This window comes from Tenrec ecaudatus, chromosome 4 (assembly GCF_050624435.1).
Source record: "Tenrec ecaudatus isolate mTenEca1 chromosome 4, mTenEca1.hap1, whole genome shotgun sequence".
NCBI lineage: Eukaryota > Metazoa > Chordata > Mammalia > Afrosoricida > Tenrecidae > Tenrec > Tenrec ecaudatus.
This window is the reverse complement of record NC_134533.1, coordinates 49972917-50000679: the sequence shown is the minus strand read 5'-3', so window position 1 is coordinate 50000679 and position 27763 is coordinate 49972917. Positions and strand designations below refer to the sequence as shown.

At 43.5% G+C, this 27763-nt stretch overlaps 1 protein-coding gene across 1 annotated transcript in view; it reads left to right on the top strand.

Moving 5' to 3' along the window:
• Window positions 1–27763, top strand: part of NELL1 (neural EGFL like 1) — a 989599-nt gene that overhangs the window by 294406 nt on the left and 667430 nt on the right. Inside the window, exon 12 of the mRNA XM_075547696.1 lies at window positions 494–622. Coding sequence (XP_075403811.1) covers window positions 494–622 — 129 coding nt within the window. The remainder of the gene's footprint in view (window positions 1–493; window positions 623–27763) is intronic.

The following is a 27763-nucleotide window of genomic DNA, read 5'->3' as shown; positions in this document are numbered from 1 at the left end:
TATTTTCAGTGTATGAAACCTAGGATTGATGAACTTAGAGAGAGAGAGCAAGTAGAATAATGGGGGGGGGGGACAGGGATGCCGTGCTGCAGGTGGGGTAAAAGGGAGAGATGTCAAGGGGTCCATGTAGAAAAAGAATGTTTGGAAACTGATTGTGGCAGCAATTGTACATTCTACCTGATGCAATTGAAATATGAAATATATGTATTAAATCCCTAATGATAATTAATAATAATAAATGTAAAGATTCAGTATCATCATGGACTAAAGCCTAAAGTCAATCCAAATATTAATACTTTTGAGTATTAGGGAAAGGGTAATATCATTTAGCCATTTCCTAGTCCCACTCCCCCCACTCCTACCCAGATACCCTTTGTGTCTTTGTAAGGTCTGTTTGCATACACAGTAACACAGAGTCACAGTGTCGTATGTTTTATTATTTGGGCGTCTTTTCTTCCTTCCTTGTCTAATGTAAAATATATTTGTTTCTCAGGTCATAATTTTTGTGCCGAAGGACCTAAATGTGGCGAAAACTCAGAGTGCAAAAACTGGAATACAAAAGCTACTTGTGAATGCAAGAGCGGTTATATATCTGTCCAGGGAGACTCTGCCTACTGTGAAGGTTAGTAACCACTTAATGAAATCAGTTGGGAGAAACATGTAGATGCGGTTGAAGAGTAAGAAACATCATTTGGTTTTGCAACTTATATGAGAAATCATAAGCCTATACGAAATCCTATCAATGCACCAGGGGGTCTCCATTCTCCTGTTTTTCTTGGCTGCTTTGGTGTAGCAAGAGGGAGAAAAACTTTTGAAGCTAGTGATGAAATTTCAAGCCAGCCCGAAGCAGTGGAACCACAATCCTGTTCCCTTTGCGTAGAACATCTGTGCACACAGACCCAGAGGCACATCGTTTCATGTGTGTGGTTATCTCCAAGCTCAACGAAATGTCACACGGTAGACCCTATTTTGGAATTTTGGCACTAGTTTATAAGCGCCATCTCTTTCAGTTTCATAGTAAAAAATTGTATTATATGAGTTGGATTTCTTAATGATTGATTCATGGTCTGCCAAATCCCAAATCTCTCCCTGAAGTCACAAAGTTTGCACATGATTTTTGGGTTGGTGCCCTAAATACCAATAATTCCCATTTCCACTCTAACTTAGGTTGACATCACTTTCCAAGCTTAAAACTGCACCCTGTTGAGTGGTAAGCACAGCACACTCTGTTTAGCAAAACAAGCTATAGAGAGATCGCCTTTATCATACTCTCGCTGTCCCCACCCCCTTTAAAAAGTTTCTGTGTGTCACAGTGTCACCATACACGAGCCCATTCACTACTTAGTTGCTCTCTGACTTACTGTCATCAGCTTAGGGAAGCTCCAATAAGTAAAATGACAACTTGTCCTTGTCTCTGACTCGGTTGTGCCCAACCTTTTCTGACGCGTTCAGTGACCACGAGCATCTGTGTTGGCTAGAACAGTGGTCATCTTGAATCGAATGCAATGGTCAAGTCCAGGTAGTTTGTGTCCTCAAGGTCAAGGTAAGTATTACTTGATGACTCTTTCAGCAACTTTATTTTTATTCTTTTAAATGACCAGAGAGAACGACCTCTGTCTTGTGTGTCTTATTGTTTATCCCTTGTTATTATTGTTATTTTTTTGATTTGACTAACAACATCTTTAATTGTTCATGTAATATATCTTATCACCTGTAGTCATTAATACCTGGTAAGTGGGCTTTATTTTCAACATTTTTCCTGGAATATTTTCTTTATTATTAACGAGGTACTCAGTAGCAACATAATTTAACTAATGCGTTGTTTCCTTTCCCATCTGTTTGTTTCTCTTGTTCACCTTTATAGATTAGAATTTGATTATGTGTCTCTGGGAATTGATGTTTCTTTTTAGCTATGAATCTTTTTTCATCTTTTCCTTAGTATTGTTATAGATAATTGTTACTTTTAGGTCTTACCGTATGTTCTGATTTTTATCAAGAAATTAATATCATTTAAAAATGAAAACTTAACAGTCTCCTTTCCATTCATCATGGTTAAATCTTATCTGCTATGTGAGATGATGATTTAGAAAATTTCGTTTCTTACATTTTTGGCTGATATACATTGGGATAAACTGTGGAAAACTATAAAAAGAGCCCCAAACCAATTTGAAGCTTGCTCATTACTGGAAAACCTGTTTGTTTACCATTGGAGCCAATGTGCCTTCCATTCCTGACCCACCCCCACTAACTATTGAGGTGTGGTAAAATCTTGGAGAAAATTCCTGGTATTAATGATGTTTGGAATTCCTTGTATTAGTACAAGTCTGTCTGTATTGGTACAATGTTTATTACATAGTCAGTTCCCTGAGGACTCAACGGTGTGAGTGAAGCTGCCCTTTCCCTCTGAGGCTCTGCTTTGTGATGAGTGATTTTCCTGAGCATGCTTCTGCTCAGCACACTGTGCACCTGCTCTTGTGGTACCGTCATGACAGTGCACTTGGACTGTAGGCTTTTCTTTGTCTATCACGGATGCTTTCCATAAGAGCAAGGAGGGAAAGATGGCACTTAAGGAGAAATGGCTGAACAGTGGAGTCAATCTGAGGCATGAAGATGTAGCTCAGAGTGTCAAGTAAGAATATCAGGTGGACAATGAGGAATGAATGAAGCATTTAGAGAAATGCCCCCTTTTTTTCTGTCTGCCATCTTTAATATGTGGAGCTTTGGTTACACAGTGGCCGTCATAGTCAGGGTGTGCTTGTAACAGCAGAGAGAGAGAGAGAGAGAGAGAGAGAGAGAGAGAGAGAGAGAGAGAGAGAGAGAGAGAGAGAGAGAGAGATTGATTGATTGATTATGCCATTTTATGCTCAAGACAATTCTTCCCAGAAACTTCCTCTCCTACCTTCTAGGAAAGGCTCCCTTGTCTTATTGTTTGGGCTGAGGCTTTGTCCCCTCACCTCTTCCTTGGAAAAGGGAAATAGGATGCTTTTCCTTGGCTAACTGTGTTCATCCCTAAAGTGGAAGTTTGGCCTTTTCTTGAACCAAATTGGGGTGAGAACAAAAAGAGGGAGGAGGCAGTTTGGGAAGAACCAAAAACATCAAAAACCAAAAACCCCAACCAAACAAAAACAAACAGTTTCCTCTTCTCTTTATGGTTAACTGTACATATGTGTCGATGGCTATTTCTCTAGCTCAGTCCTGAGCATTGGTCTAACCAAGGGTGCTTGGAGGAAGCAACCATCCACCTACCTGGGTCCCTGAGATGGTCTGGGGCTGGGCTCACTGTTTCACTGTCGCCTAGGGAGAACTAGAGACTGAAGAACTTCTGAAGGTGAGTTAATTCCCCCCACCCCCAAGTAAATGGAGTGAGAATGACCCATATTATTACAACCACGATGAGTGAGGATGGCTTGCAAATTGAAACGAAATATTACACACATTTGTCCAAGCTGTCTTACGAAGCTTACTGAGGCTCTTAGTGGAAAAGAAGTACAAAATACTTTCAATTTTCTTTACTCCCTAGGGTAGTAGCAGAGATCAGGTGCACTAAAGACTCCTGCTCTGCAGAGACTGCTTTAGAAACCACTGGAAGAGAAGACAATGGGGACTCTGGGCCAATCAATTGGAGATAATAAGACCCTTTGTCAACTATGATGCGATTGACAGGAGGTCGTTTCCTTTGCCTCATCAGACTCATGCAGAAACATTCCCCACTTTGAAAATGCCTGTCACGGGAGTTTAGTGGTTTAGGAATCTGATAGCAGTCTGTCCAGGCTTTTTCCCTTTGTGATAATATTTCCAGTTGGTTATTCTGAAAGAACTCTCTGAGCCGTTAGTGTAAATTAGAAGCTGTGTCTGAGGAAAGTATAGCAGTTGGGGTCATGCTCATAATCTCACTGCTTGAACTTGGAGGCCACATAGTTTAGATTCTCAGAAACTTAGTGTCTTGCTTCGGTTAAGTTATTTATTTTACTTTTTTTTAAAAAGGGCAATGTGACGTCATATGCATGGTGTTGTCTTCTGGTGTTAACAGCACTGCAACGTGTAAAATGTTGATACAATGCTCTGAAACTACTTTTATATACATTTTCTTTTCAGAGCCTCAAAATAAATTTAGTATTTCACAATAAATTGTGATAAAGTGGCATGATTACCTAGGGCAGTGGTTCTCAACCTGTGGGTCCTGACCCCTTTGGGGGTCAAATGACCCTTTCACAGGGATTGCGAGATTCATAACTGTAGCAAAATGACAATGGTGAAGTAGCAACGAAAATCATGTTATGGTTGGGGGTCACCACATATGAGGAACTGTATGAAAGGGTCATGGCATGAGGAAGGCCGAGAACACTGGGCTAGAGTGTCTCCGTTTGATAAGTGTGAACACAAAGACTCAAGAGAGGTGAAATAGGGAGTAGTGCTATCCTGAGGGTAGGGAGATGGTTGGAGGGGGAGAGGGAGAGAAAGGGGAATCCATCACAAGGTTGGATATATAGCCCCCCCAGGGGGACAAGTAACCGAAAGGTGGGTGAAGGGAGACAATAGAGAGTATAAGACATGAAAGAGTAATAATAATACTGTAATTGGTTAAGGTTTCATGAGAGAGGGAGGGGAAAATGAGGAACTGATATCAAGGGCTCAAGTAGAAAGAAATTGTTTTGGAAATGTTGATGGCAGCATGTGTACAAGTATGTTTAGTACCAAAAAATGATGTATTATTATAAGAGTTTTTATAAAAGGACACTACGCACCAGACATCTATTTACTCCAAGGCTTTACGTCTTTCCTCATGCTGCCCCTGCTCAGGCCATGTGCAAGTATTGAAGGGGAGATTCTGCATTTTGTGGGTCGCTTTCTTGACTTTATTGCACCTGGGGGATTGTATTATTGTTCAGAACATTAGTTCCATCACCCTTATCCCACTGATGCCAGGTTTGGCTATCAAACTTGCTTCAGTCAGTGAAGTCCAAGTGAAAATGGCACACACAGTTTCAGAATAGAAGCTCTACGAGCAACTGTGCAGTCCTCCCATATCCCGCCCTTCTCCGTAAGATAAGACACACAACTGACAATGCCCCAGAACCCTTTCAGCTGATGTCTTAGAATAAGATGACGTGGTGTGGTGGGAAACTGATATGTGATGAACACGTGGCCTATGGTATTTTGTAAACCACTCAACTTTGGGAGTAGGACCCTCTGCTACATAGCATAATTTAGGCTCAACCTACTGCTAACCTTCCTTGAATTAGTTGACCCAAGTCTTTAGGATTCAGAAGAATACCGTCAACTCAATCCTTACAGAACTGGGAGTGGAGAAAATGTGTGGCTCTTTAGTAGGCTGCTCTGGCTGTGCTGGGAGGATATAGATTTCTTGCTGACCGCGTGTCGCAAATAAGCATGGCCAACTCAGCATGAGAAAATGGATTTCTCAATTAAGATGATAATGAGATAGTTGAATTAATAAAATACCATCATTACTATTATTATTATTTTTAAAACAAAATTTAAACATTTTATTGGGAGCTCTCACAGATATCAAACATTCCATAGTTCAAACACATCAAGCAGTATTGTACAATTGCTACCATAATCAGTTTCAAAACATTTTCTTCCTTGAACTCCTTGATATCAGCTCCCCTTTATCCCTTCCTTCCTTTCCCTCCCCTACCTCCAGGAACCCTTTTTCTTCCCTATAATAGTTTTTTGTGTGTTTTTTTTGGTGTTTGTGACATATCTTATACAATCCAGTATATCAATTCACATATAATTCTGTTGTCCAATCCCATTGAGTAGGGTTACGCAGTCCTCAATGGTATCTGCTTTCTATTCCTCCCTTCCCTTCCCATGACCTCAGGGAACCATTACTCCTATTACTCTTTCTGAAGGGTTATTTCTCTTGGCTTTATGTACAGAATGATCTTACATGTACAAAGGACATACACAAATATAACATGATTAATGAGATAAAACAGAAACCATAATAGTAAGGACATGAATTGTTAAAGAACTAGGGGATAGTTATGTGGGTTTTGTGTCTCGACTACATCAATGCTCTTCACATCAATTTGGTTGTTTGTTTTTGAACTTCTGATACCTCTTCCCATTGACACCTCATGAACACACAGGCTGGTGTGCTTCTTTCATGTGGGCTTTGTTGCTTCCCTGATAGATGGCCCCTTGTTTAACTACAAGTCTTTAAGACCCCAGACACTCTATCTCTTAATAGCTGGGCACCATCAGCTTTCTCCACCATATTTACTTACACACCCATTTTTGTCTTCAGCAATCATGTCAGGAAGGTGAGAATAAGCCATTCTTGTACCGATATTACCATTATTTTTATTCTGGATCATCAATAGAAATATTAATATAATTATAGGGATAACTCTTAGAATTGGAGGAGTGTGTGCTGATTGAGGCTAATACGAGGGGGCATTAAAAAGTTTGTGGAAAAAGAATGGAAAGATAATGACATTTTCCCAGGAGCTTTTAGAAGCCTCTCTCATGTTTTGATGGGCTTCCGTATCTGCATGTTGGGGGAGATCTGACAAGTATCGGGGAAGAATATTTTCATACGGAGGAATGGTCCATACTTTGTCAGCTTATTTTCCTTTCCTCTGGGGCAGATCCTTGGCAACACAACATTAGATGTCATCCTTTATAACCATCTGCTCAGTCTTTCTTTTGAAAAATATGAATGGAGTTATGTTTATATATTTATCTATCTCACTATTTTTAGACCCTGTTGGTATGATCTGGTCTGCTTTCTGTTACAAAGCTATACTACTGTAATGGTGGAACCACAGGAAGGAATGCGGCTTATAGCTTTTTTATGCTTGACTGCAGGCGATGAGGGGCTGGCTCTGCGAGTGTTCAGAGGCTGGCAGAGGGGCAGAGATCAGAGTTCGCCCAGAGGGCAGCTCTCAGACTAGCTGAGCGGCTAGATTTTTACTGGATGCAGAGGCGAGCATGAACACTTCCATAGAAACAAGACCTGGCAAATTCTTGATTAAGCAATTGCGTGGGGGAATGGGCCAGTGTGCCTGACTACATTTCTAATTATCCAAGGAGAAACTGGGTAACTCTTGCTTTGAAAATTTACAAGGTGTGTGTTCATGAGCCAAGTTCTTCCATCTCTGTTGCCATCTGGACTTTCCGCGGACAGCACATGAATCAAAAGCCTCTTCTGATGGTTCATTATAGCTAAATGGAAAGGAGCCTCAGTGGTGGAAGCACTGTGTAGTGGGCTCCTAACAGAAAGGTTGGTGGTTCAAGCACAGGCAGTGGATCGGTGGGCAAAAAAATCCTGGCATTTTACTTCCGTAAAGCTTTCAACTGAGAAAGCCCCATGGGGACAGTTGTACTCTGCACCTGGGGTCACCGCGTGTTGGTGGCCAACTTGATCACAGCTAACGTCAACAGCGAAACCTTAGCTCATGCCCATGGTATCCTCGCAGGTTCAGGGCATTTGAAATAAGGGTGCCATGACTGATTACTTCTCCTCCTCATTTAACCCAACGCCAAGGGAGAAGTCTGGGACCTGGGTCTCCATTAACTTCTTTGAAAGACAGAGAGGTCTCTAGGCCTTGCTTTGCTCATAATAACCCCGTCACCTGCCTCCTGGCAGCGGATACAGCCTTCATCCCCGACCTGACTTTCTCTGTCTCTGCTTCTCTTTTTATACCAAGGCAACTTTGTAAAAACACCTGCTCCATCGCCCTCATCCACTTATCCTGTGGCCTCTTCGTAACACCTATAACTTCCTTCTGGGAATTCTTTGCCCCAAAGCTCAGAGTCTGTGTTGCCTTGGTTTCAGTTGGCTCAGATCCTCAGTAACGCTGGCTTGGAAGCACCAGCTTGGCTTGTGAGGGGTTAATTGTTTAGCTCTGTGCTTTGGAGGGCAGCACTCTGGAAGCACCTGGGGCCCTGGTCAGCCCTGGTCTGTTCACGTGGAAGCAGGCAGTGGTGCTGGTTGCTCAGTGTACTGTCACTGCATGAAGGTCATCCAATGGTACGTGCAAAAAATGGATGAAATGCCAAATGCTTTGTATAGGCGTTTTTAAAAATCACACTATAGAAATTCTTTCATAAGGTTGGGGCTATTTCATGTTTCTTTGAGATGAGAATGTTACTTGTTAGGTTCTTGGGCTACCCGGTGGACCCTGCCCGGTAGCTGGATGATCATCTTGCACCGTTCTCCTGAGTTCCAGACTCTGGGGAGCAGAGAGCATCATGTGCTTTCCCCCCAGTCTCAGTCTATGCTTCCATCCACTTAGTTGCTTGCGGATGACTGAGACAGCATCCTTGAGTCTTTGTTCCCTTACCTTCAACATATGCTGTTACTGGTAGCCTTGTGGGACTTATCTCCAAAGTGTCTAAGCATCCACTCACGTCTGGCTAGTGTTCCTGCCACCAACCTAATCCAGATGTCCTTTATCGTTCAACTTGATTGCGATGGCATCCGTTCTTGCCTCGAGTAGTGCGTGTTTCCATCATATTACCACACTGAGCTTCTGAAAGTACCGTGTCCATCAGCTACGATGACCCTTTGGATTAAACTTGTGCAGTGGTCCACAGGCTTGTGGGGGTCCTCTTTTTCTGTGTGCGTCTGATACCTCTCTCTCTTATATTCACACTTCTCCAGCCACACTGACATGCCTCGCGCTCATTGAACACACCTGAACAATCGTTATTTCCTCAGTTTTGATTGCTCTTCACCCACTCTTTGCAAATCTGGGTTTTAAATCAGCATTCCATTGTTGCTCCAACATCACTTACTCAGAAAGGTCTCACCTCACTGTCACAAGAGTATCTCCGCTTCTCCCCCAGCTATTCCCTCATTTTATTAGCCTCTTTGAACTTTCTTCACAGCAACTTGCTGTGTAAAACTGGGCTGGGTTTTTTTCCTGAAAAAAGGTTTATTTTCTGGTTTTGTTTCTTTACAAGAGGAGCTGCGTGAGGGCAGGAGCATCTCTGGCTCACTGAGCCTCCCTCGCACCGTGCACGGCGGAGGGGCCGCGATGAACGCTCAGACATCTTTGCCGAAGGAGCATTTGAGGAAGGGAAAGGGGAAGGGAGAAGCTCCTAGCTTAGTGTCTCTTTTTGTACCATGCCTTTTTATTCATCAGATTCATCTCCTTTTAGCTGCTCAGAGGCTGCTTTGGAAAGTATGGCGTTTGTTTCCCAGGGGCTGTTTCAGCTCCTTTTGGTTCATCCTTAGGGCCATTCAAGTTTGAAATGCGTTCTGTTCATTTTACTCCATGAAATTGCACTACTGTTTTTGCTGCAGAATGCTTTTTCTTTACCACATGACAAGAAAGAAATTGTAATTTTCACCTAACTTATGCACGAAGAGGATAAACCAGTGTGTCCCTCTGTCTGTCAATCATCTGTCTGTCTGTCTGTCTGTCTATCTATCATTTATCCCATGTAAGGCAGAAACTTATCTGAGAAAGAAAACTCAAATATTTTTTCACTAAAATAAGCAAAAGACCAGTGGTGCTTCTGCATCCTGTCAAAAGTCGAAAACTTGTAAGACTGAGCACAAGGCAGGTCTGTTGAGTTCTGGTTGTCTCAGGTCCCACTGTCTTTAGTTTTGACCAACTAATAATGGAAGAAACTAAAACAAAAGATAATAAAACTGCATGCTCTGGGGCTTTTCCCAGCAGAGGAGCTTAGGGCTCTTCTTCAAGTGCATGTTTCTGCATCGCAGGTGGCTTTCCTCGAAGCATTGATCAAAGGACCCTGGCTCCCTCTCCTTAAGATCCCCCATGTGTAGTACATCTTCCAGGTCACGATGGGATTGAAAGGGGAACAGAAGATTAGGAGGTGGAGGCTTTGGGGTCAGAGCTTGCTACGTTTCCTGGCAAGATATCCTATACCTTGCTATCCCTCATGAGGGAGACTGGTTAGTGCAATCCAGCTATAAACCAAGGAGGAAAAATAACAATTTCATTGTTGTGTGTTTTAGTGAATATATTTTTCAGTCCACTATATTTACTCAATGAAAGAATATCCATTAATTAAGAAATACTGTGAATTGTGTGAAGGTTTACAGATCAGATAAGCAGTTTCACATTCCATAATTTGTACGCGGTTGTGTTTCATTGTTGCAATCTCTTCAATATCCTATCACTTATCGCCTCCTCTGGGTGTAGAAATTGGACATGGAACAAAGAAGACCAAAGAATCGATGCATTTGAACGATGGTGCTAGCAAAGAATATTGAAAGTCCAGTGGACTGCTAACAGGGTAACAGATCTGTCTGGGAAGTACAGCTGAAGGTTCCTTAGAGGCAAGGAGGGTGAGACTTTGCATGTGTTGTCGTAAAAGACCAGTCCCTGGAGAAGGACATCACGCTTGGTAAAGTTGCGGGGCTGCAAAAAAGAGGCAGGCTCTCAAAAACGATCGACACGAGGCTGAAATCATGGGCTAAAACAGAAGCACAGTTATGACATTGGCACAGGACGAGCAGGGTTTCACTCTATTGTACGTGGGTCACCATGAATCTTACTGACTGGATGGTACACAACAACAACAACAAAGTAATACCTACCTCCTCCCTGTGTTGTCTGTTTCCACTTTCTCCTTTCCTAACCCTTCGGAGCGCTTCAGTGGGGTTACCACTGGCCTTTTGATCTGTAGAGATTGATTAGTCAAAGGAGTGGGTCTCTTTCCACTCTTTCTGTCCTCCTGATTGTCCCGTTCTATTGTTTGACTGAAAATTGAGTAATGGGTGTGTTGAGTTTAATGGTCATCATCTTGAGGGCTCCACCCATCTCTATTTGAATAATTGGCCTAGTCTTTTATGCCCCATTAATTTTAGCAGATGGTATTATAAAAAGAGAGACTTAGAGATTTAAACCATTTCTTGCTATTTTCTTCGTTACTCAATCCCCAGGCTTCTCTCTGACCCCAACTGAACCTTGTCTGGACCCAACATACCCCAAATAGGCCGCATGTCCCTAAATCTTTTTTTTGTCATTCCCAACTTTCTTTTTCTAAAATATTTTATTGGAGGCTCGTACAACTCTCAAGATCCATGCATCCATCCATTGTATGTCAAGCGCATTTGTGCATTGGCTGCCCTCGTCATCCTCACCCAAATCTTCTTCTGTGTACACTTCACAGCCGCTCAAATGCTGCAGTTCTGATGGTTACACCAGAAGGAGAGCAATTCACAGCACATGTTGGTCAATGATTGGTAGTCACCTAAATCCCCCAGAGGTAAATGTCTTATTAAAAAGAAGATGCTTATTAATTAAGAACCCCCCAAACTGTTAAAATGTCAAGCAGTGTAGAAAAAAGTGTAACATGAAAGCAATGTGCATGTGGACAAGAGACCTTTGAGGCAGAGGGACTAACACCCTTAACTTTCAGCCAAACAATAGGTGTGTACTGCCATCATGTTGACTCTGTTGCAAAGTGACCTTCACTCAATGGGTAGAGAAGATCTACTACCTACCTACCGTTTCCAGGCTGTTCATCTTTATGGGAGCAGATAACCTCATATTTCACTAGTGTGTTGGAACAGCTGGCCTTGAGTTTAGTCGCCCAGTATATAATCCAATATACCCTAAGGCAGGGGTCCTCAAACTAAAGCCCGTGGGCCACATGTGGCCCGCCAAGGACATTTATCCGGGCCACGGGTGTTTTTGCTGCCGCTGCCAGTCCTGCTTAGCAGCCAACTCATCCAGTGTGCATAGGAATTTGTTCATAGTTTTTTTTTTAAACTATAGTCCAGCCCTCCAACGGTCTGAGGGACAGTGAACTAGCCCCCTGTTTAAAAAGTTTGAGGACCCCTGCCTTAAGGACTCCCCCTCTCACCCTAGGAGTTTGCTTTGGTGGTTAATTACCCTAACCTGGCCCTGCCTTCTGGCATTGCACCTGACCATTCTTATTCTTTTTCTTTTATTAATTTTTTTGGACAACTCCAAGGACATTGACGTAGTGAAAGGCCCTTGCCTAGGTATTGAGATCGTGAGTCTGGTCTTGGCTCTCTCACTTGCTAGGAAAGCCACCCAAATTTCTTTGCTCATGGTGCAGAGAACTTTTAAATAATGTCTAAAAAAATGACTGGCCTAACTGAATGATAGAGACAGGTGGAACCCCCCAGTACTATGACCCTTAGCCTAGAACAACACGTGTCTCCTTGGCTCAATTTTCAGCCAAATAATAGATGTGTGTATAAGGTAAACAAAAACACTGTAAACAGTGTAAAAAGGACAAATTGACACAGTCAACCCAGGAAGGAAGTGGGAAGAGTGTTGTCAGATTGTGGGAACTGCAATTGATGTATTGAATTAAAACAGATGACTTATTGAATGGAAACCAATTTGTTCTGTAAACTTTCCTCCACTTCACAATAGAAAGGTAACCAAAAGAAAGAAGACCTAATTCACCAAATGACTGGGGAGATTAAACGTGGCGTTAGATAGTACTTTATAAAGACTAAAGCAATATAACTTGGATTGTAATAATATTTGGTTATACTGATATAAGTACATGTTATTATAAGAACAATAGGTATTTTTGAAATCATTCGTTGCGTTTGAAATAAATTTCAGATGTTCAGATCGCCAAAGTAGAGCCCTTACATCTAGGTGTTTGCAGGTAGCTCCTAATGGAGATCTATATCCTACAGCATATGCCTGGAGCCATTGTTTTGTGTCGCTCCCGCTGTTAATCCCTGAAGGTTTAGAGACAAGGGCCTTCCATGGGGTAAATCTCCCGGAGACGCTCCTCACGTTGTAACCCCGTGATTGGAACTTATTGGAATCATGCATTATAAAGTCGCAAGTTATGCTTGCTGACCCTACCCCAGGCACATCGGAGATGATCCCAAATCTTGGTTCATTGTTTCAGCAACTGTTACCCGAGCTGAATCCTGGAAGGCCCTGGGGACCCAAAGATGATTACATCGTTAATCTTCCTCAAGGACCTCACAGAATAAAGGGGAAGAGAGCCTGTTAATCAAATAATGGAAAGGCAGAATGTTTCCATCTTAGGATTTGGACAGTTTTCTCACGTAGGTCAGCGTGTAATCAACGGGAACCGTGCATCACACCCACCCATCCACCCACCCCTGATGCCATCAAATCTGACTCTTGCTCTCATCACAATGAGTACAAAATTATATTGGGGTTGTTGGAAGTTTCTGCATATGTTTCTTTCTCTTAGACTTTTCATTTTGTTATATGTTTTATAATATATGACATATCGATAGAGTAGCACACAAATATTTTATTATTGGTGAATATCTACATAGAGAAGGGACACAAACTTCTCAACTAGAAACATGTAAGTAAAAACTCATCACTGCTTTAGGTGACAGGGTAGGTAGTGGGGGAGGATGGTAGTTATTAGCTGTGGATGATAGAAGTAAATTAAGAAATTCAAGTTCTGGAGGTTACGGTGTCTAGAGATACCTGGAGGCAGGGAGTTAGCTTAGAGAATGTTGCTGAAGTAACTGATGGTCTCTTGAGTTCTCGGCTGGGCCAAGGTGGGTCAAGGAGATAAAGCATTTTTGAGGACATTAAGATAAGAGCCTGCCCAGCCCTGTTAGAAGACTCCCTCCAAGCACTAGCAATCAACTATTATCTAACTCTTCACCATGGCTTCCCTCTGAGAATGCCAATGCCTGGTGTTTTTTTCAGGCAAATGTATCTTGCCCTGCTGTTTGGGGATTCTGCCAGAGGACTTTGATAGGGTCCCCAGAGGCCAGGCCTTGAAGAAGTGCTTGCATTATTGTTCAGTGGTACCCTTTCCTCTGAGACAATCACATGGCGACATCAATCAGCTCATTGTACGAGTGTTTTAGAATTTAAGAATGTCACATTGAAAGACATTAAATACCCATTGTCTACAGTGTTTAGCTTTTTTTATGTAGCAAAAAGGAAGAGTAAAAATATATTTTTAATTTCATTGATCTTGCAGGGACAAGTTCAAATTTCAGACTTGTAAATGAAAATTAGAATTGGTTTAAACTGGTCTTGGTTCTTAACACCAAGACTCTCATTTTCTAGACATGTCTGGGAGTAAAGCCATTAACTGAGTTTTTATTGTGCCTGTGCTCTGTGGCTGGCACAGCAGTATTTGGCAGATGCTTCTTGGTGAAGGTTGCCCAGGATTGTAAAAGTTATACACCCAAAACAATTAGCGAAGAAAAAAAGGGGTTAGTAGCAAGATTGTACTGAGATTTGGGGAATGGGTTAGTAACCTTGGCTTTGCCAATGTTTTCTGAACTTAGGCAAGGAACTTCACCTCTTGGAGCTTTTCACATTTAATAATAGTGGATTAATACTTATCTTAGGAGGTTCTTTTAAGCAGTTCTCTCAGAACCAATGTAGGTGAAAAGATCTATGGCAGTGTCTGGCACAAATGAGATTCTCATTGAATCGTGTTTAAATTTGAATACAATAAATGCTCAATTAGACAAAATTCATTAGTAAGATTCTGTGGTTTAGGATATGTGTCCATAGGTAGGAAGGGCAAGACTTGTTCTTGGAATCAGCAGGCAAGATGCATTAAAGATGGAGCTCTTGCAAGCCATGGCCAATGACAGTGTGGGGCGGTGAGTGTTTGGTGGGGAGGTTTGGGGTGTTATGTGGAAGAGCCCAGCTGAGACCACAGCAGTGAGTGGGGCAGGAAGCAGGGTGCGAGGGGGGGTTGTTACAGCAGTTGGAGAGAGTGTCTCTGAAGACCTGGTGCGCAAACGAGCAGAGTGGGTACCGTGTATGTCCGGAAGCCGCTGTGAGAGGCAGAGAGTTTGAGTGCAGAGGGGCAGGATTAGGAGGACACGGCAGCTTTGTGAGGCTTGGAGTCTATAATAAGGGGGATGGGATGTGGTTGAAGGGCTTGAAAGAGAGATGATGTAATCCGATGGGTAGTTTTGCAAAATCATTTGCGTCAGCAGGGACAGAATGTCGCAGGGGGGCAGCTCCAGTCGTGTCAGTCTGTTGCATTGATTGAAGTGCTGTGTGGAGGTGCAGGTGGAGAAACATGGGCGGGAAGTGGGGGCAGGAGGATTGGCTGGTTAGATGTGAGGAAGGAGATTAGCTATTACCCGAAAGGCGTATAGTGAATGAATCTGTGAGTATAAGAGGACTCAAAAATGTTCATAGAAAACTAGAACTGAGCGCTGATGAAATTGATCTATTCCACATCACACTCTCATGGCAGACTCTGGATGCCTGCCTCCTGGTATTAATAATAGCACTTTGTTCCAACGTTTATTAGAGTGCTTTGACATATCATTACTCATCCATATTCTAAGGTAAGAGATTTCCAAAGCCAGGTCTATATATCTGCTTCACTTTAAAATCCCAAGATCTGGCCCATGGCCAGGCACAGCAAGCCCAGGGACTACTTTCCTACTGACCTGATGAATGACTGTCTATCCTTCAACTTTGAAACATTTGGTATTTTCTTTTTATTTGTTAATTTATGCTACACTTGGAAGGTGGAAAAAGTCGAATTGATATGTGTTCCAGCTACAGCTTTTACATAAAAGCTGTACCTACAAGAACCTTCTCCTCCACTTCTTCATATTGAAAGGATTTATAGAAAGGTCAGGGCTCTTTGCTGTCTGGCTAAACAGACTTAGTTCTTCGGGTAGATTATAGTTCACATTGTGATGTTTTCAACGTTGTGAACACTTGTACTTTGTGTTTGAACAGCAAACCAATGCTTGCACTTGTTTAGGGTTGTAAGTAGGGAAATGCCATTCTTGTCATCACCACTAGACTGTGAGCTTCTTGTGGGCAGAGGATGGGATCTGCTTTGTTTACATATGTATCTTAAGTGCCTCGTGCACAGTAGATGCTGAATATGGATTTGTGAATGAATAAGGTAGGACTCGTTGGTGTCTGCATAACAAAGAAAGCTATCATAACCTTTGTGCCAGGCAGTGTGCAGAAGTGATGTTTGTACTTGAGGGCCTATTTAATCCTAGTGGCATCGTGGTTCAAGTGCTTGACTGCTAACCGCCAGGTTGTCCGTTTGAACCCAGCAGTCCCTCTGTGGGAAAGACTCGTCAGTGTGCTTCCATCAGGATCACAGCTTGTCAAGTCCCCCGGGGCAGGTCTCCTCTGTCCTATCGTGTCAGTGTGAATTGAACCGATTCGATGTCAGTGGGGTTGGTTTAGTTTTGCTTTGCTCTCTAATCGGTCTCTAAAGAAACCGAAGCTCACCATCAAGACAGACAGTAAATAAGGGAACCAGGGTTCAATCGCAGGTCCTTCTGACAAGAAGTAATTCACAGTCCCGTGCATGTTGCAGAGGAAAAGGAGCCCCAGCCGATTTCATTTGTACTTGCTTTTTTACCGCCCTACACTTGGTTTGGGGCCTGCTTGCTCTAGTTCTAGTCTGGGGTGATTTTCTGACACAGAATCATATTTCTCTGAATGTGTACTCACCTGACACCCCGCTCAGCATTTCATGGTGGCCAGAGCAAACGAAGCATCCTTCCCAGCTGCAGACAAGCTGTGATGGAGAGCGATTCTTAGGCTCCTTAGAGACCTTTATAGCTCCCTCTCCTTCCTGGGGCTGCCCTTCTGAGAGGCCAACTCAGACTGGGCCATTGGTCTTACAGACAAGAGGCCCGAATCCTGTGCACTGGTCTGCAGTACAGGGCAGCAAATGAAGTCTGTTTAATGAAAATCTTGAGTATAGAAGATCAAAGGCATAAATCGGACTCGAAGAGTTAACAATGTCAGCAGATCCCCCCTATGATGCATGCTGGATCTGAAATGCTTTCCAAAATTATTGGTCTTTTTGGTTTGTATTGTTTGTTTGTACATATTAAGGTGTGTCTCAGAGGTGTTGGGTCATTGGGAGGGTCACCTTCTTGAAGTTGTGTTATGTTTTTCCATTTCTTCGGCATATGAAACCCAGGATTGATGAACCTGCAGAGACAGCAAGTAGGATACGGGTTTGAGGGGAAGGGGGTGCACAGTGGTGGTGGCGGGTGAAAGGGAGATGATGTCAAGGAATTCATGTAGGAAAGGAATGCTTGGAAACGGATTGTGGTAGCAAATGTGCAATTCTGTTGAACTATGGAATGATATGACATATGTATTAATTCCCAATTAATAAATTAATTAAAAATTTCTAAGTAGCTTTGTACTTTATACAAGCCTAGTCTCTCTCTACTTCCAAAAAGTTTTTCTAGATCTGCTTTGATGGAGTAGAACTAATTTGTAGTTAATAATTTAATACTGTTTGCTATTTATGCATTAGATAAAAATCGGAGAGTTCCTATAAGTGTACTTGAAAATACCCGAAAGGTAAGAGCTTGGCTGCTTAAGGAGACAATTGAAAGCCAGTGCTTATTGAATTATTAGTTCTGGTGTCTGTTCAAAAACAGGCTCCTTGGTAAGGGTCTTCTCTATATGTGCACACCCATGCACACATACATGGTCATATGTAGACACACATGTTTGTGTAAGTTTAGGTGTGTGAATATGGCGTTCAGGTTATTTCTTTGACCTTCAGGCATAATTTACCACAGGTTTTAATTCAGATCATGAATCTCCATGACGTGTAGTAATTGCCCAGATGACTGCAAGACTTTCATTGGCAAGCCCATGATTTGGTGTCTACATCGCAACCGAATGCTGTGGCCCTTCCATCTGCCGACGTTGAGGGCCTCTTATGGAAAGTCCAGAGGGGTCACTTAACTGTTTCTGTTGTATTTAGAGTAGCATTCTGGAGCTTCTATCACTTGCCCTACAAAGGTAGGGAAAACCGTGCTTGTTCAAATTTGTGTACCAGGTATCAAAATTGCAGTGTGAAAACCCTTGAAGAAATTGTGTGTAATTTAGCATCTCTTAAGCATATTTATGTAGAGAGTGCCCAATTCATTTCAAGACATGAAGCCTATTATCATTTCATGAAAATAGTATTTTGTAAATGGTTTTTAATGTGTTTACCACATACTTCTAGACTCTAGTCATATTTTAAATTTGGAGATCCCTCGAAATCTCTGGATATTTATATCACGTGTGTCCAGATTTTCCATAATAACTGTAGAGTTGCAAAAATTTAAGACATTTTCTGTGATATAAACTGCTACAAAACCTACTGATTTTCTTTCCTTCATATTTTGCCCAATACATTTAAAAATGGTTATGATAATGATCACGCTTTTGTTCTCTAATTTCGGTAAAGTTTGAGTGTAGTGCTGTTAAATAAGTGATCTTTCAGCATGTTGACGCATAGAATAGAGTGTAATGACAGCACATGTTTGTGCAACATGGTGAAGAGTACGTTTATAATAAGCCTTCTCTAATTCGGATGGCATGTCCTTCTTCATACCGTCCAGCTTTTGAACATACAAATGGAGTGAGGATGGAGAGAGGATACAACTCTGACACACACTTTCCCCCATTTTAAACCCTTTAGTATTCCCTTGTCCTGTCTGAAAAACTGCCTCTTGACCCATGTATGGGTTCGTTTGCTTGCTGAAAGTACAGAAAACTTGAAGCACTTGGCTGATGAAGAGAAATGATGGTAGCCTTCGATGTGGATTAAAACTTTCTGTAAAGAAAACAAAAATCTTCACAACTGGACCAATAGGTAACATCATGATAAATGGAGAAAAGATTAAAGTTGTCAAGGGATTTTGTCTTGCTTGGATCTAGTCAGTGCTCATGGAAGCAGCAGTTGAGATTAAACAACTTATTGTATTGGGTAAATCTGCTACACAAGGTCTCTTAAAATTTTGAAAAGCAAGGACGATGTCACTTTGAGGACTAAGGTGTGCCTCACCCGAGCCACGGTATTATACTGGCTTCGTACACATGCAGAGGTTGAACATTGAATAAGGATGGCCAGAGAAATCAGTGCATTTGAATTATGGTGCTGGTGAAGAATATTGAAAGTGTCATGGGCTGCCAAAAGAACCAACAGCTATGTCCTGGAAGAAGGACAGCCAAAGTGCTCCGTAGAAGGGAAGATGGCGAGACTTTGTCAACACTTCCTTGGACGGTTGTCAGTAGAGACCACTCCCTGGAAAAGGACATCATGTTTGATAAATAAGATGGATTGACAGTGGCTTTACCAATGGGTTCAAACAGCACAATTATGAGGTTGGCCCAGGATGGGGCAGTGTTTTGTTCTGTTGTACATAGGGTCACTATGAGTTGGAACCTACTAAACTGTGTCTAACAAACAGCATGTTGCATATAAAATACACACACATCAACTTAACTGCCATATAATTCCCATAATGTATGGATTCTCATTATAGAATATTTTATAGATGAGGGAACAGAGACCCAGAGAAATGAAGTAGTATGCCCAATATTCAGAACCAAGTCCCGAACTCAGGTAAAGGGGATCCTAATCCTGGTTCAGGGCGCTCTTCATGATGTTCACTCTGAAAACACTCACCTGAGTCCTGGGGGTGCTGTAGTATAAACCTTAGACTTCTAGCTCCACTCTTGGCTGTTCAAAGTCTCAGCTGACCCTTGGGGGAAAGCTGGCTCCCTGTACGCCTTTAAAGATTTACAGCTCAGAGTCAGAATCGACTCCATGTCAGTGGGTTTGGTGTTTGGTTTATAGTATACAAGGTACCCTCATTGGTATGCGGCGTAGGTTTCTTGAAGTCAGAGAGTTTGTCTGTTTTGTGTTTTGCTCAATTCTCAGCATTGTCTTGTTTAGCGCACTCACTGCCATTGAGTCAGAATGACTCAGAGTCTATAAATCTTTACAGGAGCAGATAGCCCCGTCTCTTCCCCAGAGAGCATCTGGTAGTTTCAACCCCAGATTCTGCAGTTAGCAGTCCAGTCTGCTTATCTGACTGTGACCAAGGGTGCCTTGTTTAGCACGCAGTCAAAACCAAACAAAGCTCGTTGACATCGAGTCAAGTCCAGCTCACTGTTGAGTAGAATTGCTCCTGTGAGATCCCCCAGATGGTAATTTTGTATGGGAGTAGAAAGCCCCTTTTTTCTCCCATGAAGTGACTGGTGGTTTCGAACTGCTGTCCTGTGGTTCTAAGCCCAATGCATAACTTCTATGCCATAAGGGCTCCTTTTAGTCCATAGTAGCTGCTGAATAAACAGTTGTTTAGAGCACAAGTACATAAGTCATTGTTATTCATAGCTAAGTTTTGTGTATTTTATATATTTACCTGCTAAATGCTTGAAATGTTTTTGCATTTTATGTCTTAATTACATTTTAATTCTCATAATGATGAGAAAATTGTGTCTAGGAGAAATCAAGTGGCTGATCAGAGATGTTCTGGCTAGTTACAGGTGAAACTCTGGATTTTATGATCCTGTTTCTCATCTCTATAAGAAGGAATTGAGGCTCAGCTGTTATATGAAGGAGCTTCAAAAAGTTCAGGGAAAACTTGAATTGGAATATCATGGGATTTTCCCATGGACTTTTAAGGACCTCTCCTACTTAAAGCTGCATCTTGTCTTGAGTCCGGTGTTTCTATTATCAAAGCCCATCATCTCTCTGTATCAGATTCTGTCCTGTTGTACACAAATGCTGCTGCCAACAATATGCCACCTGCCTCTACTCCATGGCAGTCACTGTGCTAAGAAGTGTTGATGCATTATTTCATTTAATTCTCATAACCATACGAGGGAAGTGCCACTATTATTTTCCTAAAGCCAGTGCACCCCAAACCAACCTTAGGACCATGACTTTGTGTCTGACTCATAGAAACCCGACAGGACAGAGCAGCACCACCCTTCCTCGTTAGCGGCTCTGTGTAGCCCAGCACACCACCAGGACTCTCCGAGGGAGGCGAAATCCCGTGTGCAAGGCCAGTCTGTGGCACACTTACGTGATTAATCTAGCCCGTGTTGGGCTCTATGAAAATGAAGCAAAATGGAGAGCAGGTGCCAACTAGGTGTCTGTCACCTCAGTTCTCCTTCCCTGTGGCTCCCAGCTGTCGGGCTGGACACCGTACTTAGGGGGCGTTTGGCTGACTCCAGGTTGGCATAGATAAGAAGTGTTGTCATCCCTGGTCCCTCTGGTCCAGAGGTCCATAGACTGGGACTTGCGTTCTTAATCCCTTCCTCCTCTTCTCTAGAGCACTTCTGGCCCGAGGGCAGCAGAATTCTCTTCCTGGCCCGACTCTCTACTGACTGTCACCCTTTCTTCCTGCCAAGACCCAGGAATCCTCTGTCTGCTGAGCCCCCCTTTCCCCAGGAGACCCTTCAAAATCATCTATTCACACTTGGCTGTCTGCTCAAATTCTCTTTTCTTTCGAATCTCCCAGCTCCCTCATTCCCGCCGTACTCTCAATGTTGTTGATGCCGAGTGCTTATGGTTACAGACGTGCTGTCTGTAATGGCCACAGGCAGTTCCACTTCAGAAGGAAGGCATGGGCTTTGGTGAGGTGGGGGGGGGGGCAGCACATTGACTGGGGAAAGACACAGGTTTTAAATTAAAGGATTAATTGGAAGCCTCTGAGGTGTGCTTCATTCCTGGTCGACCCAACCAAGCTCTTCTCTTGAAAGGTCAATGAGATTTTCCATATTTTTTAGCTGCTCTGCAAAAGAAATGGTAACTTTCTGTTTATTTGCTTTATAAATCTCCCACCAGCTCATTCAGTAAGCGGCTGACCATAATTAATCCATGACTGAGTTTCAGAAAAAGAAAAACTCTGTAACCAAAAAAGGAAACTTGGGCAGAAAAGCTGTTTTATCCCTTCCTGAGGACAAAGCTTTGGAGGGTGTGTTTGTGTCTTACTTGACATTTGCATATTCCTCCTTCCGGTGGCAGAGAGGAAGGGAAGCCTGCCTGCGAACAGAAGAGATGCCGTCATATTCACTATTGCATCTCCAACCTAGCACTGCACATGATACAGCAAATGAGTCTGTTGTCCACAATATCCAGGATCCAGGGTTGGGGGAGGGAGGGAAAAAACAAGGAGCCGATACCAAGGGCTCAAGTAGAAAGAATTTTGAAAATGATGATGGCAACAATTGTTCAATGGATGGATGGATGCATTGTGGTAAGAGCTATACGAGCCTCCAATAAGATGATTAAAAAAAAAAAAGAAAACAAACCCAGGTATCGAGTCAATTCCGATGCATAGCAACCCCATAGGACCGAGCTGTCAATCTTTATGGGAGCCGACACCCCCATCCGTCTTTCACGGCCTTGTAGATAACCGCCAACCGTGTAACTACGGTGGCATCAGAGCTACCTCATTAAACATGGGCATTTAAAATCTCTCAGAAGCATGTTTTATCTTTCTCTCTCCCTTCTTTATCCAACATTCATTGAGCACCTCATATTATCAGGTATGTCTCTGGGCGCTAAAGCTACGACAAAGGAAGCAGATGAACACTTCCCGAGTCTTTGCCAAGCATCAGACATTGGGCTGGTTCCTGTCCAGACATTATTTTATTTGCACGCCCTGGCGCACCATGTGGTGATTTCCTTGCCTTCGTTTTTCAAGATGAAGATGGTCACTCAGATTAGAGCCCAATATACCTTTTTTTAAAGTTTGGGTTTTTTTTTTTAACATTTCATTTGTTCCCGTACCTGACTGAGCAGTCGTTTGGTCTGCTTTTAGCCTCCTGCAGACTCAGGAAAAGGAACCCTGAGGGTGAAATGATTAGGAGTTCAGATGCTAACTGCAAGGTCAGCAGTTTGAAACCACCAGCAGCCCCTTGAGAAAAAGACGAGACTTTCTATTCCCATAAAGAGGTGGAGTCTTGGAAATTCAGTGTGACAGTTCTACCCTGTCTTATGAAGTCACTATGAGTTAGAATTGACTCTTTGTCTGAAAACTTGGTTTAAGTTTTCAGATTCAGAATTAGAATAAAATCTTTAGCCACTCAAATCACTGAGATGTTGGTGCTGTGTTCGTCTACTCGTTAGGTTGTTCAGTAGTTTGGGTGTTAAGAGCTATAAAATAGAATATAAAGATGATTGTATAATTGTTGTTGTTTCTCCTCATGATGAGTACTTGAGAACTTTAAAAAATGCTGCTGTCTTAGTGTGTGGGAGTCCCCCTGGGGGAGGGTGTTAAAGAAGAGCGCTCAGTGTTCTCACTGCTACCTGCTAGGAGGCTGCACCCCAGGCATCCATCGGCAGCACCGCGCTCTCTAAGGAGGCTCCAAGGATAGCACCTTGCCTCCTTCAACATTTGTAGTCCGGATATTTGGCTTCACGCGCTCTCTTCTTTGTGTGGCTTTGCCCATGTCTGTGGTGCTCTTGCATCACAGATGCCGTTCAGGAATGCCTCGGATCCACTCTAGTCCAGTATTATTTCACAGATTACATCTTCTAAGAAAGATCCTGGTTTCCCCAAAGAAGGTCCCACTCACAGCTTCACAGGTTAGGATTTCAGCATCCTTTGGGGACAATGCCAATCAATCCAAAAAGTTCCTGGGAAAATCCCATTATCATTTAACTCCATGATTTCTAGGAACTTCATGGAGATCTACTGCATATCAATCTTACTTCATCCTCTACCCTCTCACCCCCTTTATTGATACCCTACCCACATTGCTCGACTACTAAGAACCAAGGAATTCCTAGACTTTGGGATTCTGATAGACAGCTGTTAACCAAATATTGCGGGTTCTGCCATCCTTTGCCGTGGCACTTGAAGTTTTGGCCCGTCACCAGCGCTGTCAGCAGCAGTGATGTTGTTAAGTTTCCAGGATGATTTATTGCGCTTCTTACTTCTCAGTGCCCAAAGAATTCATGTGGCAGAAGCACTTATGTACATCCAAGTAACTTTTATGCGGGCAAAGGAAGTTGCAGGCATGACAGTCTCAGAAAATTCACACTATTCCTGGAAAGTACAAGGCCAGAGGAGACCCCACAAGAGGAGACCACAAAAGCCACGCAAAAAGAGAACTGGAACAGGCGTGTGGAACCCTAGTGTGTTGCCAAGAGAGGCCCTGACTGCCCTTGGTCCCTGCTTTTACCCCTCCCACATTTCGTGAGGGGCATGGTTGAGGGTATAGCCATCCTTAGTGGCTGACTTCCGGCACAGCTGTGACGTCCTTAGCCCAGGTTTCCAGGCTGACCTTCCCCTGCGCCCAGGTGACCCTCGTCTGTGTGTGCTCAGCGCTGGCTTCCCCAGAGGGGTCTAATGGGTGCCTGCTTTCTTTGCAAATCCTTTGTTGGGGCATGGCCGGCTCCTTTTTGTTTGGCACTCACATTTGGTGGAGACCGCCCCCTTTCTCCCTCCTTTCCTGCCTGTCATTGTGTGTTGCTTCTAAACTAGAGTATTTAAACTGCTAGATAAGAAGCCTCCATCCCCCCTTACAGGAAGTTGAAAGCTGCTTAAGACCAGAGGGCATGCACACATTCAGCTCTTTGAGACAGGAAGCTGGTAAACCTGGGTGGGGACCCTATTTAGGGTCCGTGGGCTTAATTCAGCCAATAGGGTCAAACAGTATGGTCATCCACGCCTCCCAAGGGGGTGGGAACACTGAAAAGCCAGAAGTTTTGCTCTCTTGCTCTCTCTCCCAGCAGGTGACACAAGGTGCAGCCTGGCAGGGCTGTGGTCTTGGAGTGGCTGGGCCTTGGCATGATTTCTTTCTGGCGAGAAGCCAAGGACAGAAGTATACCTCTCCCAGGAGAGATCTAACATAAGGGGTTATATTTTTGGTCAGCCTAGATTCTTTAGAATCACAAAGCTCTGTGCCCACCTGCTGACCTATGAGGGACACACATGGATTTTGGGGGTTTAAAGCTACTGAGCTACTGGGATTGCTCATTAATCCAGCAAAACTTAGCTTACCTGGCCTCTTCAGTAACCTATGTCGAAACTATCATTCGGTGTCAAATGACACTTAAAAGTGAGTTTTAAAGACGGAGTTGTGTATTGCCAAGTGGATAAGGCAAGACGCAATAAATGCCAGTCAGAAAGAAGGCATGTTTTAGTCCCTTTATTTATCAGATTCTTCTTATTTTTTTATCTTAGAAGTGATTTTTAGAGGCGATCATTTTCACAGGCGTCATTAATTCCTCCTCCGTGGGGATCTTAGACCCATCAAAGGCATATGGACGGGTATGGCGGCAAGCCGCTTGGAGAGCGGGGTGATGGTGAAACACAGTCAGGTAGTTCATCATGTCCACACATAAACTATATGTGGGGGAGTGGTAGGCGATGAAGCAAGGCAAAGTTCTTATTTTAGTTGTGGTTATTAACAGTACCCTGCTAGGCACCCCTCCTCTTCCTAGCCGAGTGGAAGCGCATTAGGGCTATTGCCTTGATTTTGTGAATCATTTGCAAAAATCATTAGACCCTTGCAAACTCAGTTAAGCCTAAACCATTGGCCTTGGTCCCATTTCTGTTTCTCACCTTCTGGTTTCCCTTGTAGAAGCAGAGGACGTAGATGTGTGTTGGGTGGCCCAATGTTTAAGAGTCATCAGCAAGAAAGCCATTCTGTGAAAAAACAGTGGAATAGAAACCCATGGTGATGGATACGTGTGCTGATTGTACTAAACCAATTTATGTCACATGCAGGTGTCAGAAATTCATGATAAAAATATGGACTCAACTGAATAAAAGGTGAGGGGTAGCCTCCAGGCGGCTCTCGCCAACTCTCTCTCTCTGGCTTTCACTGGTTTTCGCCATAGGCAGATCTTAATAATTCTATGGATCCAGTTCCCCCCTTGAACCAGTCACTCAGAGTATCCTGGAAGCTATTAGTAAACACATGTTTTGTTTTGTTGGTGGTGATTTCCTTTCAAATGTGGCCATACCAACCCACTATGCTATTTTTCAGTCATAATACTGATTTTCATTACTTTCAGCGCAGTGTCCTGGAAGGAGAACATACTTGCCTTCAGAAAGGTCTGGGCTCCAAGCCGGCTCGGATGAGTGAAGCGTTGTGATGTGGAGCAGTGGCGGAGTCTATGAGAGAGCCCCTCTCTCTATTCTTGTCCTTTGCCACATTCTAAATTTTTGATCCTCACCCTACCAGCACCTTCTTAAGACAGTCTCAACTGTGACATACCAGCAGTTCCAAGTCACCAGGTACTCGGAGGGAGAAAGAAAGTGTTCTCTGTTTCCATAAAGAGATAGTTTTGGAAACCCAGCCGGGCAGGTCCAGCCTGTCCTGTTAGGGCTACTGTGAGTTGATGTTGACTCATGGCGGAGAATTTGTTTTGCTTTTGATTCCCCTCCCCACTTCGAGTAGGACTGCCTCTGTGCCACAAATGCTAGACAGCTCTTATTTCCCTTTCCGGCCTCTACAGCCCTCTAGCCTGGGCTGGACCGCGAGTGACTTCAGTGGGTGCAGCTAGTTCATTAGTGATGAGCCATCACCAGCCTGTGTCCTCTCAGTGGTCCGTGCAGAATCACATGGCACCCGTAATGGCTTACATTTATGATGCTAGGCCATTTGCAGGGAGAAGGGAATAATTTGCTTAGTTTTGAAGGCACATTAACTTGCTCTGCTCACTGAGACTCGATGATTAAATTTCTTCTCGGAGTCCCCAATTAGCATCTACTCAGGTCCTCTTTATTTTCCAGCAAGGTTTTAATGAATTGAAAAAAATTCCATGTGGACTGACCAAGGTAGTGGCTTCCTTTCCATTATGCTGATCCCATCAAAGTTCCATCGAGTCAGCCTTGTTTGGTGCAAACACTAAAGTACTTTGTTGGAAAGGGGCAGTTCACTAGGGCACCTCACAGGAACGATTAACCAAGTAGCCCGAGTTCCTGGGAAGAAGGATAGATGTGCCACTTGGAGGAGGGGCTAGGGGTCGGGCCAAGCGTTCTTTCCCAGTCCGCCTTGTTTCCAAAGTTTGGTATCGCTCATAGGTCTATAAAAAGCTAATAAATAAAAAAATGAATTTTAAGTCAAAATCCCAGACATCAGTGAAATTATACATAGACTAGGATGTGGTAGGAATACATTTTATGCCTGAATTTTTCTGGCCATAAACTTAATAAGATTAGGTGCACATTGTCTGCTGAGCATAGGAAATTCCCTGATTAGGTAAAAAATTCACATTGTTGGTGGACAAAGAGTTAAGAAGCCTCAGAAGGAAAGCCGCCTTGGAGGCAGGCGGTGTGGAAAGAATGAAGACTTCAGAGGGAATGAGGGGAGCAGCCCCGGTGAGACACTCGGTCAATGCTGGGCTGCCAGCTTGGTTTGAAACCAGCTGCTCCAGGAGAAAGAGGATTCCGATCATTTCAGACGCATTGGGAGCAGCTTTACTCTGTCCTGTCGGATGCGGAGGAGTTGGAATCAATGTGATAGCTGTCATTTCTTTGGGGGCTAGGCTGGGCGGGGCTTTGTTTGTAAAGGAGCTCTGGGGCATCCTGGTGAAGCACTGGGGTACCAGACAAAGGGTTGACAGTTTGCGCCAGCCACTTAGAAGCAGGATGAGCCTCAGAAACCCTGGGTCATTCTACTCGGTCCAGTTGGGTGGCTATGAGTCAGACTGGACTCACAGGCGTGGTGCGGCTTGGATGGGGGCCCGGTGGTGGTGGTTTGCCTTGAAGCTGCGGCCCTCCCCTGTATGCTCCTCCATCATACCCCCTTGCGGTATGCCCAGTCCTATTTTCTGGAAGCTAGGGAATCCTTTAGGTGTGCTGGTGGTGTGAGGGGTTACAAGTTGGGCTGCTAACCCCAAGGTTAGCAGTTCGAGTCCACGAGCTGTTCTGAGGGAGAAAACTGAGACTTTCTACTCCTATAAAGAGTCACAGTCTTGGACACCCACAGGGGCAGTCCGACCTGGCCCTGTAGAGTTGCTGTGGATCAGAATTGACTCCAAGGACATGAGTTTGGCTTTTGCGGGGTGGGGTGGGGTCGGGGAGGAAGTCTCT